Source organism: Puntigrus tetrazona, chromosome 20 (assembly GCF_018831695.1).
Source record: "Puntigrus tetrazona isolate hp1 chromosome 20, ASM1883169v1, whole genome shotgun sequence".
NCBI classification, from domain to species: domain Eukaryota; kingdom Metazoa; phylum Chordata; class Actinopteri; order Cypriniformes; family Cyprinidae; genus Puntigrus; species Puntigrus tetrazona.
The window spans coordinates 12,341,062-12,368,920 of record NC_056718.1 but is presented as its reverse complement, the minus strand read 5'-3'; the positions used below and the strand labels follow the sequence as shown (position 1 = coordinate 12,368,920).

The 27,859-nt window shown below is 37.6% G+C and overlaps 1 protein-coding gene across 3 annotated transcripts in view; it reads left to right on the top strand.

The window, feature by feature from the left end:
• The window catches only part of bach2b (BTB and CNC homology 1, basic leucine zipper transcription factor 2b), an 85,423-nt gene that overhangs the window by 11,634 nt on the left and 45,930 nt on the right, over window positions 1–27,859 (top strand). Inside the window, exon 2 of one of the 3 annotated variants that reach the window (XM_043219991.1) lies at window positions 1,972–2,245. The exons of 1 other annotated variant lie outside the window; for it this stretch is intronic. In XM_043219991.1, the coding sequence (XP_043075926.1) occupies window positions 2,180–2,245 (66 nt within the window). In that variant the 5' untranslated portion in view covers window positions 1,972–2,179. Of the gene's footprint in view, window positions 1–1,971; window positions 2,246–6,387; window positions 6,601–27,859 lie in introns of those variants that run through there. One more of the 3 variants, XM_043219995.1, reaches the window with a different exon arrangement.

Genomic DNA, 27,859 nt, shown 5'->3' with positions numbered 1-27,859 from the left:
GAGAATCTTGAGATTGATGTAATTGTTACACGTGCCGTCTTTGGGCATATTATTTATTAATATGTTTAAAATGTTAGAACATTTAAAAAAAAATGTCTGTGGATATGCATTGTGGACTGTGATATGATTGCTACGATATTACTTATTTTATTATTATTAACATTTAATGAAATGATACTTTAAGTATTAACTTTTTTAAGTATGTACTTTTTTAAAATAAATCATTGAAATTTTTCTAATTGTTACTTAATTGTTTTTGGTTTGTTTGATTGATTTGTAAAAACAAAGACAAAATGAATTTGAGAAGCAAACTTAATTTACAAATTAATTACAGATTTACGAAACAATTCTAAAACTTTGAAAAATACTTATTTACAGTAGTTTCTGGATATCCTGGCTAATGAATGTGGTTCTGGTTTTATATTAAAAACTTAAAACCGTTTGGTTTTAAATATAATACATAGATTTAATTGTTTTTTGTTAGTTTTTTTCTCTTCGTAATTTGTAATTCTTGTTGTGTTTGGGATGAAGGTATTTGTATTATATATATATGTTTGTAAGAATATTTGCATTACACTTGTTTGTACAGTTAGATGCAGACAGTGGAACAGTTCTTTGCAGATGCACGGAAGCCTGAGATAACTACTGAGGGTTGTTTGTCTTCTCATATAGACATAGACAGGGAAGGTCTTGCAGAACAGGGCTCCACCTTTGCTTACAGGCAAATGCTTACAGCAATTACTAAGTTATAAAAATGAAAAAAGAAACCAAAAATGTGGGGTGATGTAGCATTTCAACTTCTCAGACATGCTGTCTGACACACAGCTGCGTGATTTTTAACATCTAAAAATGTTCCAGGAAACATGTTCCAAGAAATAGAAACTGTTTTTATAATAAATGTACTAATATTTCAAATGTGTGTAATAATGGAACGTTACGTAGTATTATTTTATGCTTATTTTAAGTTTTGATTATTGTCTTTATGTATTATTCTTATTTTTATCCTTTACGTTTGTGAACCTGGACCACAAACCAGTATTAAGGTACAATTTTATTTCATCTAAAAGCTGAATATATTATGCTTTTCACTGATGTTTGTTAAGATAGGAAAATATTTGATCGAGCTGCAACTATTTAAAAGTCTGAGGGTGCAAAAAATCGAAATATTAAGAAAATCTCCTTTAATGTTCTCCAAATTAAGTTCAACTTAAGTATAACTGTATATTGCTAATCGGACATGAAGCTTTGATATATTTACTGTAGGGAATGTTCAAAATGTCTTAATGGAACCTAATTTTTAATTAATGTCCTATTAAAATCCTATATGATTTTTGGCATAAAAGAAAAATCAATAATTTTAACCCATACAATATATTTTTGGCAATTGCTTCAAGTATCCACATGCAACTTAAGACTGGTTTTGTGGTCCGGGGTCACATTTTTAATATACAACCAATGCAAGTTTATTTTACTGGTGCATACATTTATCAAAATATAGAATATACAGAAAACATTTAGAAAATACAAAAATAAAATAAAAAAAATAGCTGACCAAAAAAATATAAACCTAATAATTAGCGCAAAAATCAAGAATGTTCAGTGTTTATGCCTTTTTTCATTATTTAATGTCAGAGATGGTGATGAATGTATGCACGTGTGAAATAAAGCAGCTAAACATTAAAAAAGATGGTGTCTTGACATTCATTAACATTCATTAACAAATGACTGAAATGACTGCCAAATTAGGTTTGAAATGTTTCTGATACTACAAATGATGTAGCTCACTGTAAAACACGACACCACTGTTTAAACTCTAAGTCAGTCATCATTCATTTACCGTTAGCGCAATCAAAAACAGGTGACTAAACATGTCTGTTTTGCCTCTTAAGACGTAGACCGACATTTGTTGTTGTGATTATCTAAAAAAAAAAAAGACATGTGTGATAATAAGAAATTCACTGTTCATTACAGGAAAGGAAGTATGGCTGAGGTTTACAGTCAATGAAGTCCGAGGGGCGTGTGTTAGCGTGACAGAGGTGGAGCTTACTCCACACAGAGAGACGTTCCTCTGTTAGGAGGCCTGTGCTGTCGACCCCCCGAAACCCAGCCGAAAACTGTTGCTGGCGCTGCACCACAACATGCGTCTCAATCCCACAGTCACACAGGAGCACCTCAGCGCATGCTAACACTCGGAGCTGTCATTGTCACCTCCTGTCAGAGCAGTCAAACAATGGAACAGACTACTGTGAGTGATCAAATTTGAGTTGAATTTCATGGCTTTTGCTTTTACACCTGAATGCATACGCATAAAAGACGGGGCGCCTTGGCTTGGAACTGCTGTCTTGTTTTGTTGGATGTGTTTGCGAGTCAGACATCGTCAGATTTTATATAGACCCAGAAGTGGATGTAAAGTGGATCACGTTCACGCAGGTATCGGGCCAGTTGTGGGGCGGGTAAATGTTTGACGGGTGTCCTCAGACGTCCCTGCAAACATCCGGTGGTCCCCTGTGAGAACTTGAATGAAACCACCTGCAATCTTGCAAAAACTCTCCATTAAACATTGCACGTCTAGTGATGAGTTTCAGTTAGGAAGTCTGCCATTTTGAAGAGGAGGCACTTCGGGTGCAAAATCGCAGCAATAAAAAAAAAAAAAAAAAGATTTCTTCAAAGTTTTGTTTTTCTACTCTAGTTTACATTTCTGAAGTGTCTTGCAAAGGAAATAAAGCTTCCTTTTCACAGTTTCCTCTCCAGGTGCTGCAAATATCAACTGTATAAATTAATATCGAGCCACAAAGTGACTGCAATATTAACTCCGTAACGAAAAACAACTTTCATTGTCGATGAATTCCTGCCAGAAGGATTGGTCTAATTATGACAGCGTCGTAGTACCTTGTCTGATCTATTTTCTCTTTCTTTCCCCTGAACGTTCAGTCATACATTCCAGTTTAACTTTTAATATGAAGCGGCTTTTGCTGCTGTGAGAAAAAAATGATTTGATCGTTCGGAAATGTGACTCTGAAATCCTCGAGTGAACGGCCTCACATGCGTCTTATGTGTATGTAAAGTCAAGCCTCATATCCCGTCTTCATTGGAGGACTGTTAAAAAGGACAAAAGAAGGCTCTGTCTCAGTGTCATTAGAATCACTCACAGGCTTACATGGGTAAAGCTGCTGGTTGTTCAGCCAAGAAGGTTCATGACATGTTGGAGAGCAGATTTTTGGGCATAAATCAAGCCAGAAAAGACAATCCCATGATTTTTACTTAAGGAGATAAACTTATGCAGATCTCCTGATGTTGTCAGTGTCGGCCATGCCTCAGGCCGACTTCTGTTTTTCTAATTAAATACATGATGTTTCAGTCTGATATATTATCAGTTTAACAATTAAAGTTGTATTTAAACAATGAAGACAAATTTCAGGATGTTGTAGCAGCACTCAAGCTGAACGAACACAAGTTTGTCAGTCCTAATGACGATCATGTCCTTCAGCATGATTTGTGATGATCCGAAGAACACCTGATTGTCTGTACAAAGAGTCACATAATGCATGTCTTCTTTAGTGAGTGACCTAAAATTCTACACAAACATTTTAATCGTTTAATGGCCTTTTATGCCTTTGTTCACTGTCACAATAAAACTGAAGGAGCAGCAGATCTTTTCTTATGTATTGCAATGTGCATCCAAGGGAAATAGATTTCCGTAAAAATAAAATGTAGGATGGGGCATTGCTTGAAAGCTCACAGGGGCAGGGTTTAAGTAAGATATATGATATCAATTTACAAATTATACAGGATGAAAATCATGTCAACTAACATTTTTAAAATTCTAAAAGTCTAAAAGTCCCACGCCGATTCCTGTAAGTTCTGATCTGTCCTGGCATAATAAAGGCAAAAAATTAAAAAAATACAAGCTGTCTGTGCAAGAAAAAGTCTCGAACTCAAAGAGGTATTCTTGCTAAAAGTTACGACTACTTCATGACTTCCTAAAACACACACCAATTCAAAAACACACCCACAAATCTACGGTGTGGGAAGATTTGAATAACACTGCCCAAATGCGTAACTTTTCCATCGCACGCTTGAGCTATTCGGCCAATCAGAACACACCGCACTTCTCAGAATGCTAAGTTTTGTAGGAGAAAAGGCATCGAGGAGCAAAAAAAAAGTGGAAAATAATGTGTTAAATCTTAAGAACACATTGCATTACAATGAATACACATATACAAAATAATGTTATTTTTTATCAACGGCATATGACCCCTTTAAAAAAAAAAAACTCAAATTTTCCCATTTTAAATTAAATTTGCAGTCTCAGTTTGTAAACTTAGATTTTACAGTGTCATGTAAAACACATGTCGGCTTTAAAGCAAATAGATTGATTTTGTACATATAAAGTTATCTCATGCAATCTTATTTTGGCATATTCATAAGCTGATTGTTTGTCTTATTTACAATGTCTTTTTTAAAAAGTCTGTATTTAGTGACATGGCAAGTTTACTGTATATCCTCCATATATGGCTATCGTCTGTATCTCTCCTCTCCTCGTCCTCAGAGCGTGTGCATACTGTGAGGCAGCGATCTGTCCCTTTCCCAGCGTGCTTTTCTGCATGTGCAGCATGGGGTGAAGCCAGTGAAAGAGGACATTGTTCGTGTTGTAGTGAGGCATGTTGCATGCACTTATAACTCTGAGTGGGTGAAGTTTCCCCCATCATGCACCAGGAATGCCTTTGAATGACTGGATTGTGTGGAAGGGAAAAGCAGCAGGCTTTCAACGCTTTTGTTTTGATTTTTCGCTCTCCCATCTCTTTCGTAAAATCGGAGACGCTGTTGCTTAGCCATGGAAAAGGAATCATTCACAAAAAAAGAAAGAAATTTCTCTTTTACTCACATTGATGTCATTACAGACCTGGATATTAAGATATAAAGTGCATATCGGGAAAGTCAGTGAGGTCCAAAACAACGTCGGACCCCCCGTGAGTAGCATTACGCGGTCAAAATGTTTGATAGTGACGAGGCACTGCGAGAATTCTCATTTTTGGGGTGAACTATCCCTTTAAGTAATGTAACCGGGGAACATAACTCACTTTACGACTTTATGTGTTTTGCATTAAGCCAGCCAACAAAGTGGACGGAGGAAAAAGAACCTAAAGGAAAGAGTGATTTGAGTATGTTGTAATGTCATGGATTAAGATGCCCGGCGCAGCTGCATCAGGGCCGAACTGTACAGTGCTGTGTTTCTCATTCTCTCCCATGTCCGAGAGCAATGACTCGTTAAAACGTGTGACTCAGAACGGCTTGTTTGTGAGCGGACCACCTCCAGAGTTTGATTCACAGGCTTCAGCTATTGATTCAAGTCTTCCGCTTGTGCCTAACAAAGAAAACAAATGGCTTTCACGTCTCTCCCTCCCTCTCATGCATTCTTTTCTCTCAAAGGGGATTGATTGATGAAACCACACAAGTGAAGGGTCCCTATGCCACGGGGTGGGGGGGGTGGTCTCCAGGCTCTCAGTGATGTAATGTTTCGGGGGTCCGGGCGAACGAGAGGCTTGATGCAAATATGATAACAAAGATTTCGAGATTTCTCAAAACACGTTCTCGTTCGTTTTCGTTGAGTCTCAGAGGAGAGTTCGCTCTCCTTGAGTTTTGGCACTTACGTCATGGAATTTGGCGACGTTTCTGTCCATTTAGCGAGGAAAACTTTTTGTGGGAAATCAGTCGGTAAGAATTTCCAAAGATTAAATGACACAAAATTGCCTATTGATTTCATAAAAAGGAGCGCGAGCGAACATTTCGTCATGACCTAATGAATGAATCACAATCCCAACCTTCAGCGACACCCTGAGGAGCTAGTTGATATTTGGTGCGCTTTTTAATAATGACTGACTTCGGAAATGACTGACGACATTCAGTTGGTAAATGACCATTTTGTGCTGGCTTGCGTAGCTTCTTTTCAGCTCTCCCCTTTGGTTCTTTTATAAATCACAAATGTGACACCAGCCGCCGAGTTCATTTTACTGCCCCGTGAGAAACTTCGGCTGTGACACCATCTCCTGTTCTGGGTGTGTTTTGGTTCGAGGAGTCTCCTCTGTGTCAAGGAGTTGCATGTTGAGGCTTTCTCCGATGCTCCGAGCGGTAAGGAGAGCACGAAGTGAAAGGTCATGGAGAACGAGTGAGTAAGAGAGGGAGGCTATTTTTAACCCTGCTGTATCATGTATCACCTCCTACCATGAGATTAGGTGAGGGAAGATATTTCAGGAAGCTCTTGGGTAACCATTTAGGCCAGGTGAAACCAGGTTCTGTTTTCGTCTAATTAGCTTTCTGAAGGGGAAGTATCTGTATCAGTGGTCATCAAGAGGGTACAGGGTGGACAGTGGCACTGATCTGGTCAATGTGGCAGGGGATGGAGTGTTTACCACAGCTGCAGTCACAGATGGTACGGTACAGCAGCCTTGCGATGATCTGAAGCTAGAGAAACATATGGGAAATAGTCGAGGAATGCTTCGCTCATGCCTGCGAGGGTATATGCGCAAATGCATTTCGGGATGACATTGGAGGACATGCGCTCAAGACTTCACTAGAGAGAGATCTCTTGACCTGACAAAGGTGACATTGAATCCTTCTCACTTCCTCTCTTTTATTTGATTTCCTTTGCCGGTGTCTCTTTCTTTCCTTTTAGTCTCTGGGAATGGCCTAATTTTCATTTTTCCCATCATGCAGCCTTTCTCACCCTGTTCATGTTGAATAGAGGCGACCAGAAGAGGCGAGTTTTTTTTTTTTTTTTTTTTGTACCAAGTTATTAAATATTTACGTTGTTAGTGCACTTAAAAGGATGCACACATTTAGCTTACCTTTCGTAACCGTGACACTTATGCAATGTACAATTATTAAGACAGCAAAGTTGGAAATCTCAAATCATTTTGTCATGTCCAACTTGTTTTGACTGACATATAATTGTTTTTTAAAAAAAAGTCCATTATGCTTATCAGTGTTGCATTTATGTGATCAATACAGTAACAAGTAACAAATATTAAAATATCCTTTATAGTGGTAATATACTAATCTGATTGATTCTCATTGCTTTTAACGATAAAATAAGCTGTTTTATGTCTTTCTGTAAACCATGCTACTTTTTTTGTTACCTAAATTCTTTACGAAAAAAGAAAGCTCAGCATTTATTAGTACTATAAACCTTATGTAAAATTCAATATGCCTTCACTGACACTTTTAATCAATTGATCGTGTCATCGCTGAATAAAGTATAGTTAGTGTGCTGTGACAACTAGCCCCTCTCTCCTACTGTATGTTATGCTGCAAACTGTCCAGCGTGAAACTTATGTTTGTATTTGTAGCCCAAAGGGGGTTGCATTAATATAAGCAGAGGAATCCCCAGTCGTCCTGGGATGTTTTGTGTCTCTTTTGTCTCTCTCTCTCTCTCTCTCCCTCCCTGGTGCTTTCTCACTGTCTGGACTTTGGGAAAAAGGGGGACGTTTGTTTCTGGAATGCACTTCTCTTAGCCACGCTTGGCACCAGAACATCTTTGTTGGAAAGCGAGGGAGGAAGGACTCGGAGCTGCCGTCGAGGGTTATCGGGGAATGTTTTTTTTGGATGGGGCAGGGGGTAAAGCTGCAGCAAAGTTCATTCATTCATTCATCCGCCCGTCATGGGCCTCCACTTTCTTTTATTTTTAGCCAAATCCATCAGGCTTGACAAGCGGGAAATTTGAGCCAGCGCGGGGCAATGCTCCAGAACCCCCTACTCCACGCCGTCATTCTTCTCCCGCTCCCTCCCTCTCCATCCCCACACTCGCTTTCCCTCTCCCCCCTGGGAAAAACAGAGCAGAGTTGAGGCTGGATTCAGACCGCCAGAGATGTTGAGTCATGTGAATCCGTTTACACAGAGACGCAGCTTCTTTATTATTGATAGAGGGAGGAAGAGGGTGAGACTGCATGTCATCTTCCTAAACAGAGTTTTTGACTCGTTTTCAAGGAAAAATATCTTCAATAATAATAAGTTTTAAATTCTGAATTTAAATTTATTTTGTGCAGATTTTTTTAATAAAGTATATTAAAATGTTTACACTGTTTTTTATTTATTGCATTCATTTTATAAATGATGTATATATCTATTTTATAGTTTTATTGTTTATTTTTTTTATTTTGTTACTTTATTTTGTAAAAAAATTTTTTTATAATTGTTCATAAAACAACTTGGGTAAATGAAATAATAAAATAAAATAAATTCAGAATAATTCCGTTGATCCTAAAACGTATTCATTTTAAAAAATCTTCCTGAATATGTGTGTGTGTGTGTTAGTATAAGAAAAAAAAACAGGTATAAATAAATCTAAAAGTCCTAAAAAATAAAACAAATAAATCTAAAATAATAAATATGGAAAAAAAATGCTAAATAAAATGGTTTTAAAAAGAAATTTCATAGTTCCTAAATAAGTTTAAGAAAGTGTTTTTTTTTGCAGCACAGATGGAGTCGAGGGGTGGGCTATGATTAGGGTTGAGAGAGAGAGAGAGAGAGCGTTCCTCTGCCTCTTTTATAAGGTAATGTCTAGTGACTTTGGAAGGGGAGACATGTGCACGGATATATTTTAACACACAGCAGGCAGACGGAGAGCAGGGGAGGGGGTCGAGGTGCCTGCCAGCTTCCTCTCTACCCATCTCCCTTTCTCTTGTCCTGCCTGCCAGCCTGCCCAGTCCAGCATTTGCAGCAGACAGGAACATAGCAGTAAAGTAAAGCCAGAACAAGCCGAAAAGCACATACACACTAAAAGGCAAGTGCCAGCCTTGAGTTTGACCTATTAACCTGCATGTTAATGTCTGACCATTTCTCCTCTGGTTGTGATATGTTTGCGTGCAGTCCAGAGACTCCAGATCTGCTCTAAAGCAGCATGTTTTGAGTTGGTGCCCACTACACTTAGATATGTTTTGTATTATGCAAGGGCCATGCTGTATTATGTTTCTCTTAAGATATATGGTGGAAAGGAGCTGAGTGTGTGTTTGCGCACGTGTCTGTGTGCGTGTGTGTGTGTGTGTGTGTGTGAGAGAGAGAGAGAGACGGGTTTCACTGCTCAGTCCTGTTTGAATACGCTTGAACTGGAAAGCAGACTAATAGGAATTAGAACATGTGGAATGTTTACAGTAACAGGTAGGACAGAGAAAGAAACTGTAACAGAAAACATTGAGATTCACTGCTCAGAAGAAGTATAGTGTAGAATACAGTTATTATTGTTGGTTTGGTGCTATTGAAGCTGGTTAACCTAAGGTTTTTTTATTTATTTGTTTTGCTTGTTTGTTGTTTTTTTATTCATTATTTTACTATTTACTTTTTTCAGCTTATTTAGTTATGTTTAGTATCTGTTCGTTTTCTCTTTTTATTGCTCTTTTTATTTAACTTATTTAAATGTTTTATGTGTAGTTTTGTTTATTAATTTAGTTGTTTTTTTGTTTATTACTTTAAATGCATTTTCTGTTTACACATTTACACTTTTATTTACACTTATTTACATATTATAATAAAACAAACTATATATATGGGTGTGTAAATAAATTATTTATTTGTTAATTTTTTCATTTAGTTAATTTTTTTTTTATTTACCAATTCTTTTATGTATATGTTTGGTTTTTCCTTTTTTCTTTATTATTTATTATTCATTAATTCGTTGTTTTTTTTTTTGTTGTTGTTCTAGTTTGTTTATTTTATTTGTTTGTTTTTTGGGTTTATTTATTGCTCCATTCAGGATGAAATATTCACATGTAACATAATTCATATTTAGATTAATATTAACTAGTACAGTTTACATGTGTTCATTTAGCAGGTGCGTTTATTTAAAGCAAGTCTGAGATGAGGAAATGCAGCATCACAGGATAATTAACTATCGACGAGTTAGTCAACAATTGACTACTGATGAGCTGGCATGATTCCAGCGTACAACTTCCAATGTAGTTTTCTGCACCAAGACAGATTTTTAACCCCCCCCTTTCCTTTCTGAAATAGTTTGCATTTAAGTATGTGTATGAACAGCATATCTCTAGAATGCGGGACATGTGTCACATCTGTGGCCCGCTCCATCCCTCCAGTGTTGTCAGTGCTATTCTCATTCACAGCACCTCTCAAATCTAATTTGACTATTATGGCATCAGGATCAGCAGTGCCTGTCAGCCCGGGGCAGGGTTCAGACCGTGGTTAAGTACAAGCTCCAGCAGGCGCTGACACGGCCCTGCTGTACCCTCAGTTATCTGTCTGTCTCTACATCCTCTCATCCCGTGTGACATCACCACACATCAGAATGTGTGTGAACATGCTGCCTGATTCTAGCGCAATGTTTAGTTTTTACAGGCATCTTTTTGCATTTTTTTTTGAGCATCCGACCATGAGCATAGCATGTTATTTTGAGTCATTTAAATATAATTTATATAAATGCGTCTTATCCATTGCTCTGCACGCTTGTCTCAAGAACGTGTGTAAACGCCAAAGCCAGATTATACGACTATATTATACAGGACTAGACCATTTAGTTTTCAAAATATGTATATTTTATACATAAATATAATATAATAATAAGAAACCAACAGATGTTTTAAAATAAGTTCATTTATTTTATTTTTACAATTTTTAGAACTTAATTTAACATAATTTTTTTCAAAGTTTTTTCAACCTTATGTTTTATTTTGACCAGATTTTTGAATGTCTATTTATTTGAAGCATTTAAAAAAAATGCTTAAATTTAATAATTTAAATTATTTTAACAATGGCCGTATGATTTTACTTTTTCCCTCAGAAATTCAGTGTTGGGTATTTATTTTGCACCACACATTCATTTAATTTATCCTATTAATAATGAAAATTAAACCAATTGGTTTTTTTTGTAAACAAATGGGATTTAATATTACAATTAAAAACGCTGAGGAAATAAACCGAACATTTATTTTGACGGGTTGCCTTGAACACCTTTAAATTTCGGCGTGTATATTTTATGATAGTTTTACTCAAATCAAACGGTCAGATGCTCATGAAGTTGTGGAGATGTTGTTCGTGTGTTTATGTTTATCGACACAGTGACACGGCAGATATATGTTAATATCACCGGAAGACACCGCGAGCTTCAGACAGTGGTACACAAAACCGCGCATCTGCGGCATTCATTAACACAGAGACACGTAGAGTTTATATTTTAATAGCCTTTTTGCGGCTATTTTTATTTTTAATATTTACAATAAGAGAGTCAGTGTGTATGCGCGCACGTGTTTGTGTGGAACCCCGCTGTACTCGATACAGAAACGAGATGCCGTCGTGTAAATAAGTTAAATAACACAAGGCTATTTAGTTTGCTTAATGCAAGTACGAGGTATTGACCGGTTTTATATGAAAGGACACTTTAAATGACTTCTGTTGTGATTTGGCATATAGAAAATAAAGTGAACTTGAACTTGACATTTTATTTTTTGACAGATGTTTTCTAATTGCCATAATTTCTAGCACCTCTAACCTTTATATAATGTATCAGTATCGCTAATCATATTTTTTCCCCCAATCATTCTTTTTTTCACAATTCACCATTTTTATTTTACTTCAGGCTCATTGGCATTCTGCCTCTATTTCACACCTATTGATCAGATTTCTTGCTGTGACTGGGATTCAGTTAGATAGTGTTTGACCGAATGGGTCTTGTGAAGCATGTTGTTAGCGGCCACTTTTGCTTTTATTTGTCAGTCAAGTCCCAAAGAAACAGAAAGGCTAGTAGGGAATTTCATAATGTATGTATCGAGAAAAAAATTAATAAATGAATCAGTCCGCTCTAACGTGCTTTCAAATGTGGGTTGCCGAATGACAGATATTCACATTAAAATGACCTCCTGTGCTATATTTCAAAGGGAAACCCCCTGTGGGTTTCAAACAGGTCCAGACATTGTACTTCCTCTCTACAGCTTGATGGCAGCCATTTTACATCAATACACTCACCACTGGGAGTTTAAGACATTTAATATGCACTTATTGCATAATGTCTCAGCTGAAGTGACCATGCTAAAGATCTCATATTAAAGGCATATTAAATCTCAGCGTGTGCTGGAAACTTAAAGTTGACTGAATTCCCATGGGAAACTATAAACGCCTCTGGGGCTTGACCGATGTGTGAGGGACAGAAAGCTCAACGGCACATGAAATGCGAAAAAATGACATAACATCATTCATGCGACTGGAAAAATGTTCAATTCTTTCTACATTTAAGCATGCGTTTTCCACCGTCACGAAGCATGCAGCTTGTCGTCATGAATGTTGAAAGTTTGAATGGCTTCCTTTTCACGCTCTGAAGTCACAATTGCCATGGTTACCGCTATTACGGGTAACTGGAAGCTGAGCGTTTTTGGCAGATTGCAAAGCCTGTCTTTTGCCGCAACATGCCGTTTCCTTAGCTTCCTACATGACTTACTAAGTTATTCACGGTTCCTTTTGATATTGATCTTAATTGTGCATTTCAGCAGGCATTAGGCAAATGAATCATAGCAGGTTGATCGTAGTATTCACATTTTTTTTTTATAGCTCCCGCTGAGAAATGTCCAACATTGCAATCAAATTCCCATCAAACAAAAGCGCCAATGACTCAAGTCAGACGTATTGACTGAGAGCTCAGCTGAATACTAAGGCTTTCAGTCAAGGACTGGTTGCCCTTCACAGAGCCGTCTGAGGAATGTGGATTTGTCAATAATCTAAGATGGCCGACTCTGTTATTGCGGACCCAACCTAAGCTAAGTCTGGTCTAATCAATGACTCTTGAAAATGTATTAAGATTAAATCCTGTAATCGTGTGACAGGACGTGTCAGGAAAATTTGAGATTATGTTGAGTTAAATAGTGTGGCATAACGATATACGATATAACTGAGGTTAATAAATTATCCCTGCTCTTTTGGCAATAGCTACAACAGCCAGAGGAGCATTGTTGCAGAAACGATCTAAGGAACAAAAAAAAAAAAAAGCTCCATATTCTCATCCATCTGGCAGAGGTGATTAGCTGAAGTTGGGCAGATGGTGCCATGGCTAGGTTCCTCATAGCTTTGGGGGTAATCTACACATACTTCCTTACAAGGCCAGTTGGATCAGTGCGTTCTGTTAGCAGAGCTCATCTCCACTCAATCTGCACTCGCAGGATTTCACAACGCTCTGTAGATTTGTGCTGTATTCCAGTTAAAATAGTTGAAAAAACCTTTTAACAATAGACAGTTATTTGAGAAGCGAGAATGTATAAGGTGATAATATAGAAAATGTATATATTTTCTTTACATTATTATGCACACCAAGGCTTAAAAAACAGTCATTTTGGTCATTTATGCTGTAAAGAAATGTGAAATATTATTGCAATTTAAGATGGCTGTTGAATATCTGAATATATTTTAAAATGTGAATTTTAGCAGCCGTTCCTCAAGCCTTCAGTGTCATGTGATCATTCACAAATCATTCTAATATTCTGATTTGGTGCTTAAGAAATGTTTATTATTATTATCAATGCTGAGAACAGTTGCGTAATATTTTTATGGACATTTTTCATGTATTTTTGTATCCCAAAATGATTTAATAAATAGAAAATATCAGCATTTATGTAAAATAGAAGTATTTTGTAGCGTTGTAAATGTTTATTTATGTCGGCGGTGATAGCTTTGTGGGCAGTCGCGTTACATTACAGTATTGTTGTGCTACGGGCGTCACGGCTTGAGGACTTTTCCAGATCCTGCCCCCCCTCTCTCTACTCTACTCAAGTTCCTGTCAAATCTAAACTGTCCTAACTTCACAAAGTCGAAATCACAAAAATAATTCAAATTTATAGTATTTATGCTACGTATTTTAACCCGGATATGCTAATTAAGTCTGAAAAAAAAACTAATTAATATATTTTCTCAGACTACTAAATATCACACATGCTCTTCTCAAACAAATTTGTTCTAGTTTTTAGGCATAATTAGATAATTTTAATAGAAACGATAAATTAGTGTCATTCGCTGCATGTCATATTACATATTTTTTGGCTGATATTAGATTATGCTTTCATGGACATATTTGAGCAGAATTTCACAGATGTTTCCCTCACAATCAGTGCAGAAATTATGCAAAATATGCACAGATACTTTTTTTCTTCAGCAGTATTCTTCAATTAGCATATTTTAACGTCAATACTGTATCGCTCACAAAGCCCCTGAGTCATTGTTTCCAGAAGAACATCCTTTTTTTTTTCCCCCTAGCTAATAACACATTGTCTGTGTCTGAGCCTGGCCTCGGCTCAATCCCTGTTTCCTGTAGTGGAGCCCTGAGCAGGCCTGGCCCTCAGGATGTTTTTGTTTGGGATGAAGCGGGAGGGGACGAGGGGTTTGCGTTTTTGTTCTTGTGTGGCAAACGCGCCCAATTAAAAATGCCGTGGTCAGTGAGCGGACCTGGCAGAGAGCGAGCCCAGAAGTGTTGACATACCAAGAATGAGGAAAAGAAAGAGAAAGAGAGAGGAAAAATGCAGGGATCACCCTGGAAAAAAGGCACGAGGGGTTGGGCGGGCTGCTGTACGGGGGGAAGGGAGCGGGGTGAATCAAGGCTGTGGAATGCACTCCGTTTAGTCACATATTCACTCGCTAAACACCAGGAACTCCTGAGTCAGCGGCTTCCTCATCAGCCCGCCGCAGTTTCTTTTGTCCCTCTCTCCGTAGTCCCGACTTCTTCTGGTTCCCCACCCCCCTCATCGATCGAGACTCAAGCTGTTGCTGTGTGATTGGCAGAACTCGGTGTCAAAACAGCCCTTCCCCCTCCTGACTAACCCCAGTCTCCTCGCGCCCTCCTGTCTGGGCCGAGGTCAGGGTGAACATGCTGCAAACGGGTGATGAAACATCTTCGGCGGTGGGACTCTTGGTTGCGGTGAATGTGGAACTTGCAGTAGATTAATTAACGTGAGCAAAAACGCTGTTGAGCTAGTCGTTTTTGTTAGCGTGATTATCGTTATCTGCACCCTTTAGCCCTCATCCCCCTTCTTTTAGGCTGGATAATCCGTCTGTTGACCTTCTAAGACACACGTCTCGGTCGCCCGGATGGTCTGAAGTGCTTCACTGATCTTTGTTTATCTCTAATGAAGAGCTGTATGTTGGTAATCATTGCACATTCTGTCCTAAGCTGTCATGTACATGAGTGCTGTTATGAATACGGCACGTACGCAGGGATTCAAGGGGCCAATGATAAGAATCGATATCATTCAAATTAAATTAATATTAGTCAGTTATGTAAATATTAGCCTTAGTGTTACGTTTCCTGGAATAATTATTAATCATTTCTTAGGCTTCTGATTTTGTAATTGAAATATTAAGCTTCATTTACACGCTACCTTTCAAATGTTTAGGTTTGAAAGAAGTGACTCGTGTTCACCAAGGCTGTATCTATCGGATCAAAAATACTGTAAAAGCTAGAATATTATGAAATGACTGCTCGGAATACGTTTAACCTTTAATTCATTTCTGTGATGCAGAGCACAATTTTCAGCATCATTCAGTGTCGCATATCTATCAGAAATCAATTTAATATTCTGATTTACTGCTCAAGAAACATTTCTTATTATCAATGTTGAAAATTTATTCTGTTTTGTATTTTTGTGGAAACCGATACATTTTTGTTTTCATAATTTATTGATGAGTAGAAAAGAGCAACATTTATTTGCAATATATATTTTTTGTAACATTAATTTAATGCATCCATGCTAAAAATAAAATAATTTCATTAAAAGATGTGTCTAAATGACGCGTATTACAGCCTAGTCCAAAATCGTCATAAAGCAGTAGGTTATTGAGTCATTTATGAAGCATTACAGTTTCCAATGGTAATTTCTTCACTGTTGCAAGTCTTAAAGGAGAGATGAATGGAGCCGTTTCTGTGAGCGTTGGTAATCCATGACTGTGTGAAAATGGAGCACACCTGTCCTTCGCGCTGTCATCCTGTCAATCACTTTTACTCTGAAGCATACAGTGACATGTGAACACACAGATGGTTCAGCACACACGTGCCTTGCAGTATTACAACACCACTTTAAAGTGAGTGCAAAATATCTCACTTTAATGTATAAAATACCATGCATGAGGTACGATGGAACGCTCATTCAGACTAAGCCATGATGTTCCTGAGTCACGCTGAAAATGCGCTAGATCTCATTTTCGAATTATGTGTGTTAAAGTATTAAGCTAAACTAAACCGAACTTGGACTAGATTTTTGAAAAGTCACCACTTGGCACCCAGTGAGATTTTCTTTTGTCTGCTCGATGTGATTTTACAGCAGTTCTATCCAGGAGCTCGTCATATTTAACGATCCAGTGATGTGTGAGTGTGTGCTTGATTCTTTAGCACGCTGTGTGTGTGTGAGTATGTGTAAGTTGGAGCGTGTGGGTGTGATATAGTAGTTGTAATGTCATTCTGCAAACCTGCGCTGTGCGCTGCTAACTGAGGTGGGAGAATCTATCTTTAGCTCTGAGGGGGATTGTGAACAGTTGGCCTCCGAGGCTGGCGCTAACTCCGCTCGCTCAATTAGCACTAGAGAGCTGCTAAAGCATGCAGAGAGACGTGCCTCTTTGTGCTGCTGTGGCTTTCACAAACTTACAATAATATTAGTCCTTTTCCCTAGATAATGACGTGAGTTGCATTGTTATTTATAAGATGGAAATGCTGTACCTGTGCACACGATTCAGGAAGGCAAAGTGTTATAGCTCTGTACGTCTTTTGTTTTATCTTATTTTACAGTAGCACTGGCATCTCCTTTTGCAATTACTATATGCTGTAATATCAGTATGTATGTTATATATGATTGATTAATGAATTAATTAACATGTACTTCTTAATAAGGTTAAATACATATATTTAGAATGACATGATCTCACTTGAAAATGAAAATGACTATAAATTAAAAGCATTTTTAGAATTACAGTCTTAAATTTATATACATATACATTCTGTCTTTATCTTATCAAAATAAAGCTTTGTAACGAATAAACGCATAAATTTTTTTTTCTGATAGATTTTGATGAGCGTAAACCACCTTTAAATCTAATAAAATAAAATTTTGCATTACATTTAGAAAATAATTATCGAACATACTGCAAAAATCACACTTTTGTGTGTGCGTGTGTGTGTGTGTGTGGATTGACAGCTAGACAGATAGATAGATAGATAGATAGCAATAAAAAATTAAAAAAGGAAAGGATTTATAACAGTAAATGCTGAACTTCGAACAAGGTTTGTGTACGAGAATTGTATTTTTATAAAAAGACGTGACTTTTACTACCACCTAGTGGTGTGTGTGCAGTATTTTGCGAAGGTTTTCCGTGACCAGTGTCATTTAAAAAAATATGTAATTTACAGTCAAACATAATACAATTCTTCATTGATGTTCAGTGTTTGCTTATGCAAATGCAACTAGTTCAAAATTACTATTCATTTAGTTTTTTGTGCATAACATTTGGTTGTGGGTCAGTGAAATATCCACGAAAAAGACAAAGTATGAGACAGCACTTTTACACAAAAGCATTCATACACGTACACACAAGCGGAGAGAGACCTCCTGTTTCAGGAAGTCCGCTGAAAAGGAGACGTTAAACACTCAGTTCCTTTTTGACATGTGTTTCCATCACCCTCCATAAGATGAGAGCAGCAGGCAGTAGGGCCACACACACTCATACTCACGCACACACATCCTCACCCTGTATTTCATGAGGGCAAAAAGAGGCCACCGCCACGTTTCAGTTTAACCGTTCTTTTGGCCTGTCCCCTGGAAACCTCTCATATACTGGGGACTCGTCTATCGTAGAAAAACAAGCAGGGAAGATAAGATCAAACCTAACAAGATCCTACGCAGTTTGGTTGCTCCACCGAGAGCCCACAGACCTGACAGCCGTTTGCCAGGTGGATTTGTGGAAGAAAAAAAAAGTAATAGCCTACTTCCTTCTCACCAGAGCACCACATTATTATATGACTGATTTCAACCCAAATGCGCATGTTCTGTGAAAATACGTATTTCTAAACAACTTTAAATCTATTATAACCATGAAGGGATAGTTCACGCGAAAGTTACCCCATTATTTACTCCCCGTCAAACAATTTTAGGTGTAGATGACTTTCTTCTTTCAGACGAATACTATCAGACTTGTATAAAAATGTCCTGGCTCCTCCAAGCTTAACAGTGGCAGTAAATGATGGTTGAGGTTTTGAAGACCAAAAAAGCGCAACCATCCATCATGAAAGTACTCCAAATCCTTTTTTTGTGTGAACTGTTCCTTTAAGTATAAGCTTGCTTTAGTAAATAAATGAAAATTAGCTTTTTGTGTTTTTGACATTTGACTGTAATATTGCTCATTTCATATGAAGAGTTTAAATGCAAAAAAAAAGTTTAAAAAAATTATTTTTTCTTTGTGCATTTCAGTTAATCTTAATCAAACTGCAGTTATTTTGATAAAAAAAATACAGCAATAGCAAAAGGAAAGCAATAAAACACAATATAAAGCCATCTAATGCTTAATTAAAACACTAATAATTTTAATAATAATAATAATAATAATAATAATAATAATAATAATAGTGAAAACAATAATAACATAATTTTTCTCAAATCTCAAAATGTCTATTTTTCATGCCTGACATTTTAGTATTGTGGTTCCTAAATTACTTAAAGTTGATTAAATTATGTACCAAGTGTTTTTTTATTTTTTTTTTTATTTTGGCAAAATATTTATCGGTCATCAGTTTTGATACTGCGCATCCCTAAAGTGAATAAAAAAGCTCTCCTACAAGAATAGTTAGCATTTCTTTCTTATAAAAATAACACGATAGACATAGACCGTTTATCGTAGGCCATAAAAAGCACTGTAATTTCACTCCATTTTCATCCATTAGCCCCCTGTAGAAAGATGAGGTCAGTGCATTGAGAGACAGTGTTTTGATGGGTAACTGAAGTCCGTGAGAAGGTAACCTGATGTGTTGGCCTTTTGAGTGAGGCGTGCAAAAGCATAAATCCATTCCTCTTCCAGACCTCCTCGAGTTTCTGGTGACGTCAGAGCTGCATGTAGGAGCATTCTCATCCCTCTCAGGTCGCCGCGGATATGCATCTTATCTGTCTTTTTCCGTTATCAATACTCGACGAAATCCTTCCCTTCTACTGTTTTCGGGGCTCCCGTGCACACGAGGATATTTTTAGAGATGCAGATAGTGTGTCCTACCAGACGGCCGAAGACCAATTAAGCATGTCGCACACCTTCCATTACAAGAAAGAGGAGATGGAGATGAATGAAGGAGTAGGAAGAGCAAGGATAGACAGAGAAAGGTGGAGATGCGAGCCTCCGGCTCGGATGATGTCATAACAGCACAATGAAACTGTTTCCTCTTCGGTGGTCATCCTTTATTTTGCTGCGTATTATCTTAATGGCTATGTGCCATATTCAGTTTGTGGAAAATGATCCTGTGGCGGGAAAGCCACTCACTGAGAACTTCCAGTCATGTCTGTATTTATTGGCTTTCTAATGGACGAGACAAGCAGCAGAAAACAATCATCAATACACTCTTCAAACCACAAAAAAAGAGCAAAATTACTCTCTTGTTTAATCTGAATTTTTCCCAACATGTTCTGCTGATAAAAGTTCACTGGCTACGATGATGATGATGATGATGCATAAAGGACAACATTTCTTGCTTCTCTTAATGGAAATACTGAGGGAGAGACCCAGCCTACATTTCTTTGATTCCTTTTCTTTTTTTATTTCATTAAATGTTAAAGTAGGTGGCTCAAAGTTTCCATCAGTGAGACCTACAGTGCACTGTGATGTCTTAGATTCTGAGTCATTTTTTCAATGCACTGGAGGAGATAAACATTTTCTACTGTATCCGTATTAGAAGGTGATGTACTTTGAATTGAAGTATTAGCGATGATTTTGCTGTTGATGTGAAATTAAGCAACACTGTAAGTATCTAGATTATTTTAATATTGCTTAAATGTGTGAGATTCCTTCCTTGCCTACCTTTTTTTAATTAATCAATAAAAAAAAACAACTACACATTACATTATTAGTTCAGTTGGTTGTACTGGCTCATATGTTAAAAATATTTTTTCCTTTTTTTATTTGGTAAAACAAATGATTGCTTTATTGATTGATTTTAAAGAAGATGAATTATCATCATATTTTGAACTATATCAGCAGCCAGCGGGACAACCGATTGTCCCATGTCTTTTAATGCTTTCAGAAAATATTATATGCTTTTATACACGTTATACCAATTTTAGATTTTCGTATGTTGTGACCTTACAGTTTTCTGCACTCTACTTGAATTATATTTGCATGAGTGCTTGAATCTGTGCTGTTATTAATAGATGGCTTAATGTCAGGGTCACAGAGGCAAGTACTGGTGATGTAAGGCGAAAGAGAGAAAGAGATAGACCACACGATTACTACACTTCCCCCCTCCGGCTGAGATCAGACTTATCAATAGCAGGGATAATGCGGAGATGAGTGCTATGACATCAATATCAGGCGCTGAGATCTTGGTGCTCTATTGTGTTTCCAGCACCTTCCTCCCCCCTCCATCCCCTCCACGTTCAGACACTGAGAGACCCATGGGACACTGACGGCCATTGATGGGACTTGCAAGCCTCTCAATGACTCTCTGCTTTGTCTAAGAGACTGCACACTTGCTAAATGTCCACTTGTTCACCTTATCTTTTACAGCCTCACCTAGGGATGTCAAAAGTGCTTTGGTACTTAGTCAAGTGTTAAGTGTTTTATTATTTAATTGTATAGAATTTTAGAATGAGCCATGTGTTGTTTATTGGTTTTTATGCTGTCCCTCTCTAAAATGAGCAAAAGAGAGATTTTGACCAGTGAAGCTGACTGCGCTGCACAATGAAAATTGTTAGATTTTTTTTTTCAGTCTGGCTGATTTAACACCTCTGATTGGCCGTTACAAATATGTACTCATCTGTGATTGGCTACAGTGCTCATTGCTGCAAAAACGTGTAAATAGTAATTAGAAACCTCTGATGGAGCGGAAGTAGATAAACATATTTTTTTCATCAGTTATAGTCACAATATGTTCTTTTAAATAATTGTAAATCCCTAAATAAAAGTAAAAACATTATTGCTTATTTATTTGGGTAAAGAATATCTTGATAAAGGCTTAAATAGATGCTATAAATTAATCTATGTATAATGTACAAAGCGTGCACGATAGCGTATTAGTTTTAGTTGTGGTATTGAAATTGGTATTAAAAATGAATATTAATATCGATAATTACTTTTGCTGTCATGCTAGATTTATCTCTAGTTGAAGATGACGCATAAAGCAGGGTTCAGCGTTTTGATCACAGTAGAAATGATGATCTCAGAGCTTTTGGACGTTGATTGATTGTTGCGTGGCTTTTGTGCGGCAATTTATTGAATCGTAAAATAAACATTTTGACTTCTGCCTCCCCTCGTCGTTGTATATGAGGTGAATTTATTGTTGCTCTCTGTGGGTTTATTGACAGCCTCCTTCCTTCGGACATCAGAAGAAGATGCGCACCACCTCTTAGTGACAGTGCAGCATAAAGTCTCATAAGTGTTGTGACTGTAAATCAATATTTATCACTGCTAGAATAGAGCTTGCTGGAAGCCGCTGATGGCATCTTGCGCTGCAGGCTAACCCAATAAAGCAAGCAATAAATCAGACTGAGTCTGAATAATCCCTCTCCATCAGTAGAGATTACCGCTTCTTAATGCTCGAAACAGCACCTGTACCTTCACCGTACAGGATCCTCAAGATTTGCAAACGGAAGACGAGGGAAATATCCTTATCCCTCATGTTTAGTTTGGACTATTTCAGGAATGCATTCTCTATCGTAAAGTGTCCATCTGTCCGAAGAGCGTTGAAACAGACGTACTTTGGCTGCAAACACGGTCAACGTCTCTTCTCTACAAAAGACCCCTTTCACGTTCTCTATATTACTCTCTTTGAGGCGATGCGGCCCTGCGACAATTGAATAGTCTGGCAAAGTTGACCGCACTTCAAACGTCGGCGCATGGGTAGTGGCTCTGGAGGTTTGATGAATGGCTCTAATTCCTTTGAGGCTCACATGGTTACAATAAATGTGAAGGAAGAGGCACTCTCTCGTTTCACGAGCTGGGAACCCACGCTTTGTGTCGCGGGGCTTCAAATGCTAATCCTTTCTTTTGCCTGCTCCGGGAGTCGAGTGGCTCAACCTCTGCTGAGAAACTGTAGTAGTACCCATAGGCAAATCCTCCTGAAGCAGGGGTGTCTTTGTCGGGGACAAAAGTGGTAGATCTTGATTTACTTTCGCAGCATTGTGTTTCTTGGATCACTCCTTGCAAACAAAATGATATGTAATGGTATTTATAGCTCTGTTCAAAAGTTTGCGTTCAGTCAGATTTCTTTGGTAACACTTTACAATAAGATTCGTTAGTTAACGGCTTTTTTTTTTTAAATGTTACGAAACATTTGAATATAATATATAGTACATATTTCGTTAAATAACAAACAAGATGTGTACATATAAATAAAATGTTATATTGTATCCCTTTTTCTCAAAGGTTGCAGCACATAACATTAAACTTTCCTTAAAAAAATGCTATAAAATAATTTCAAAAGCACATATAATCCGTATGAAAACAGCACGAATACAATGAGAGTATTTGAAACATTTAAAAAACGTAGACACATGTGATTTGTCGTTGTCTCATTTTAACAGACCAGGGTGTCACATTGCCACCATCAACACACACACAGTCACGAGCGAGAGCCAGACATCGGCCATGCGATCACAGTCTGTTCACAGGAGGCTTTCCACTGCGTCCCTCTCCAACCAAGCCTAATGAAATCATGTTGTATATTATCACAAGCTTGTGTAAGTGTGAGGATGTCTGTGGACCGGTCATATTTACGCGCAGCTGTCTGAATAATCCATACAATTATGTGGGCGCTCCCCCCTCGCCGTTTTCGGAAAGCGCTTTCATGACTGTAGCCGTCTAGAGAGAATTATTGAATTGATAATGAGCGGGACCCCTCTCTGCCACACCCTGCTCATCACTTGCTCCCACATTTCAGTAAGGCAAGGGAGGCCCGCTCTAATTGAACTTCCTTTGATGTGATGCATGTTTGCTAAGCCTCCTTATTCAAGACTCATTTAACAATACATTTTTTTTTTTTTTTGTAAAGCCTATTAATTTCTCAAACAGAATTGAATTTCAAAGACAGCAGATGGTGGGAAATAAAGCACTAATGTCGAACTCGCATTAAGCGATGAATGCAGTGTTCCATAGTTTTACCATAGCTGTGTCGTTTGTACGGCGTGATTTACAAGAAAACACCTACAGCACTGGAACGGCGTCAAATGAAGCGATAAATTGAATCATCGGTGAATAAGTGATCAGTTCGTTATAAATAAAGATATAAATGTAACCCACTCTGTGAAATTCACGCTAAAGTCTCAAAATCTAATAGGTAATAAGCAACAGTTTGATTTCAACCATTAATCTCACTATGACGCTCTTCAATCTTTGACATGGCTTCAGTCAATATTAAAGATATAAAGGTGGCATTTAAACAAGATGTTATGTACCTTATGAGGGATGGTTTTATGTGGAATACAGTAAATCACACAGGAAAAAAATGACTTAAGCTGGGTTTTCACAGAGAGGCTCACAAATAGGAAAAAAATGACTAATGCAGTCTTAGTTTGCTTCACGCTGTTTATGCTTTCTTAAGCTAGGCAGAACAAAAAATTTAGAATATTTGAATTTAAAATATAATTGTGTAATTGGATCCTGAATTTTTTGGAGCAAAGCTTTTTTTATATTGGCGTAATGATTATGCATGGTACGTTTACTTATATATGTATATACATACATGTTTTTTTTTTACATGTAAGTAATCTGGGAGAATTTAAGTTTAAGCTAAATTAATTTCGCATGTAGAAAATTATTTTTATTTAACAATTTCAATCTAAATGACACATTTATTCATATTTCACCAAAAATAATAAAGAAATGTTTTTTAAAACAACTATTTTCCCGTTGAATATATTATAAATTATATGAAGAAGTGCATTTATGTGGGAGAAAAAATATGTCATATGATGTCACGGCAAACATTATGCAGGGTTCACTGGCACATCTTACCCCGCTCACCTCTACTCTTGACGCAGTTTTGACGCGTGTGTAGAACAATAACTGCTGCATTGGCATTGAACTGAAGGTTACTTGAGGGGACATTACACCTGAGAAGACGCTTATAATATGTCATTATAGACTGTTTATTCATTCAGTAAATAATAGCAGAGCAAATGTGGTTTGTTTACCTAAATGTGGACAGAATATGAATAGTGTGTTTGGAAGTCATTCAGGCGTTTCTTGCGAGTCTGTACTATTGGGCTTGTGGAACATTCTATGACTCATCTCTGGCACCCACTGAAAAATTATGACTCAGAGGAAGTAACACACATCTCAGAACGTCCTTTGTGTTTTGTACTGCGAGTGTGTATTTATGTGAGTGTATTCAGGGTGAGAGACGTTTCGTTCTTGTGAATTACGTGCGTTGTTAAGAATATATGAATCAGAACAATGTGGCAATTGAGCTTCGTCTATTAAAGCATTTGAACAATATGCAGATGCTTTTTTCGGCGGTTGTCGTTTTTGCACCCCTCGAGCTCGTCTTCCCGGTTAGTGCGCGTCGCATGTATTCTGCATGTGGGTGCGCGTGTATGTTCGTATGTGGCATTACTTCTATGTGCAACCTCGGCAGCATTTTTCCATGCGAGCATGAGCATGTTTACGAGCGACTGTGTCGGTGGGTGTGCGTGGAGTTTATGAGGCCCTTTGAACGAAAGCTGTGGTCCCAATTATCTGTTAGACCCCTCACCCTCGCTCACACAGTCTCCTTCCTCATCTAGTCTCTCGCCTCCTGCCCCGGTCTACCCTCCTCAACCTGTCATTTTCTCCTCTTAAAGGGGACAGCACCGCCTCGAGAAGTAAGGAAGAGGGGATTTCTCCACATAAAGTTAAAAAGAGGATGATCATCCTGTGCTAGACTTCTTCCCTCAGGTGCAACATCTTTGGTTTTGGTGCAAAGTTCAGAAAACTCACATATTTTGTACATGCGGCATCGTTTTGAAAGGTGCATCCTTTCATTTCAAGTGTGCATGTGGGTTTGTATCGTGTGCAGGGACCACATGCTGTATCTATTATTTCATAGCTGATTAAAAAAAATGTCTGGACACTTATAAAAATGATGTATATGAAACTTTGCATTGACATTAAAATATCACAATATTTATTTTAAGCAATTGTATTTTAAAGCAACTGGTTTAAAAAGTAAATTTCCCCTTAACTTTAGTTTAACTATTTTTGAAAAGATTTTTAACAATATTATTCCCTATAGTTTTATGTTCATAGCACTGCACAATTCTGGGATCGTAATCTTTATTCCATTAAAATGTAATGACCATAGAGATATATGAGATATATATATTCACAGAGTTTTACAAAAACATACTTGCATCTTAATAATACATCTACAGCTTGAGTCAATTTATAAATTCAGAAATGATATAGAATAAATTCATTAGTTCATTTAAATTTTGAACAAATTCTCCACTGGCATGCTCATAAAAGACAGTTGATTTGTTACTGAATCAATTTATGATTTATGAATCATTTGAATAAATGACTCACTCGTAAAGTAACTTGTCGGCACCTGCTGGTTCAATTATGCATGTAAGCTGCAAAAAACCTTATTGATAAATCTCCACCATTAATACACAGAAACAGCACTAAGTGTTGTATAAACCTTTATAATGAACGTTTTGTCATAGATAAATAGTGATTATTATAACAATGACCTATCTGTGTGCGACAGGCCAGGACTGGCCACTGGAGAATTCCTTGACTGATCAGATCTAACATTAGCACATGCTTATTATTTGGGTTCACCGTATGGCAAACATAATTTTGCTATCCACATTAAGAGGTATGCAATCTATCCACCTCCAGCCAGGGTTGCTGCTAAATAGGTGCTCTGAATTTTTGTGTAGTGCAGCATGTAAACAGGAAGCTCGTTTCGTTGTTGTGAAGTTTGCTAGGTTGCTTTGGGTCGGTGGTTGGGGCTGTTAGAAAGGGAAGGGTATGCGTTACACACAGGTGTTTCAGGCGGTGCGGTGCGTCAGCGCTCCCCTTAAATGACCTGCAAGTTTGCTGTAACTGAGTCACTCTGCAGAGAGGTGATGGATGCCTGGTGAGTCATCACTCGAGATCGCTGGCAGGTGGAGGGCTGTGAAAAGGCTTTTATCGGCCTCAGTGATTACAGTATGAGAGGCGCAGCTTGATGCTTGGTGATTCATTCAGAGCTGAGTATGTCTGTACTGAGCATTCTTATTCAAGCTGAGACGAATCTCTACATAGACACACATTGTCGCCATTTTCAGTGATTCTAATCTAAGTGGTATCGTCGCCATTTATTTCAGTGACTAGACTAGCGCTTGTAACCCTATCTATTTGTTAGCTCCTTATCTAGGTGAGCTGTGTATGCCAGCTGACTGATTTTACGCCTTATTAGTGTTTATTTCCTATCGTCGCACATGTAAGGCATCGATCGCATAGAATATAACTACACACGTGCGACGAAAGGAATCAATGGAGGGGTTCGCCAGAGGTCTGTTGAAGCAAACGCACTGAGCAGATAGAGTGACATGACTGTACATGACTGCGCTAGCATGCTGGGAGAGAGCTGGGTGTCGTCAAATTATTTTATTAGCCGTGGAAGGCTGTGGAATATGGTTGGATATTGCTTTCTAATAAATTTCAGAAATGTAATCAACTAAATTAGGTAAAAGATCAGTTCAATTTAAAAAAGTAGGTCAGTCTTATGCTCACTAGGGCTGCGCTGTGTGATAAATTCACAAAGATTTGTGAACGTAAAAATAACTGTCTGCTATTTTAGTATATTTTAAAATGTAATTCATTCGGAAAGCTTAATTTCCTGCAGCCATTACTCCAGTCTTTAGTCTCACATGATCCTCGAGAGATGTTTTAACAATATGCTGTTCAAAACAACATTTCTTATTATGATTTTTTTTCCCGGATTCTTATTACAAGTTTTGTGTCTTTTAAAGAACTTTTAATCAATTGAATGTGCCCTTGAAGAATAAATGCATTGATTTTTGAATCTTACTGGCCCTTAACTTTTGAACAGAAGTATAGGTTTGATATGTTTTAAAATAGAATTTGAACAGATTTTAGGATGAGCAATGAGAGGCATGAAACGTCTCGCTGTCTGATCAAGATCCTGTTACTGCTCCCTGAGCTGGCTAAACTCCAGAGAGAGCTGAGAGTTTGTTTTGCACTGAAATATGACACTTACCTGCGTTTCCTCTGCGTCTTGATGCAGTGATAACAGAAATAGTGCCCCGTTTCTAATCTTCACAATGGAAAAAGCTGTATTTTTTTTTGCTGGCCAATGCATCACCATTCGGTTATAGAAATGCCATACTTGGCAATGTATTTGGTAAAAGCAGGTCTACAAAGATAAAGCATGTAGTTTTCAGGTCATCTTGTGACCTCAAAATGGCCACCCCCATGACGAGACCATCACTGTGTAAATGCAAACTTTATTCGTCTTTGTCTTGCATGAGTTTACAATGTAAAAAAAAAGTTACTGAACGCCCCTTTAAGTATTTCTTTGTTTTGCAAACAGCTATCGAGTGCATTTTTGTTCACATAGAATGTTCCATAGTATCTTTAGAGAGTTGATATGTATTCATATTTCATTCCTGAACATGATCCACGTTTAGTGTGGGAATTCACATCCCTTTTTAAT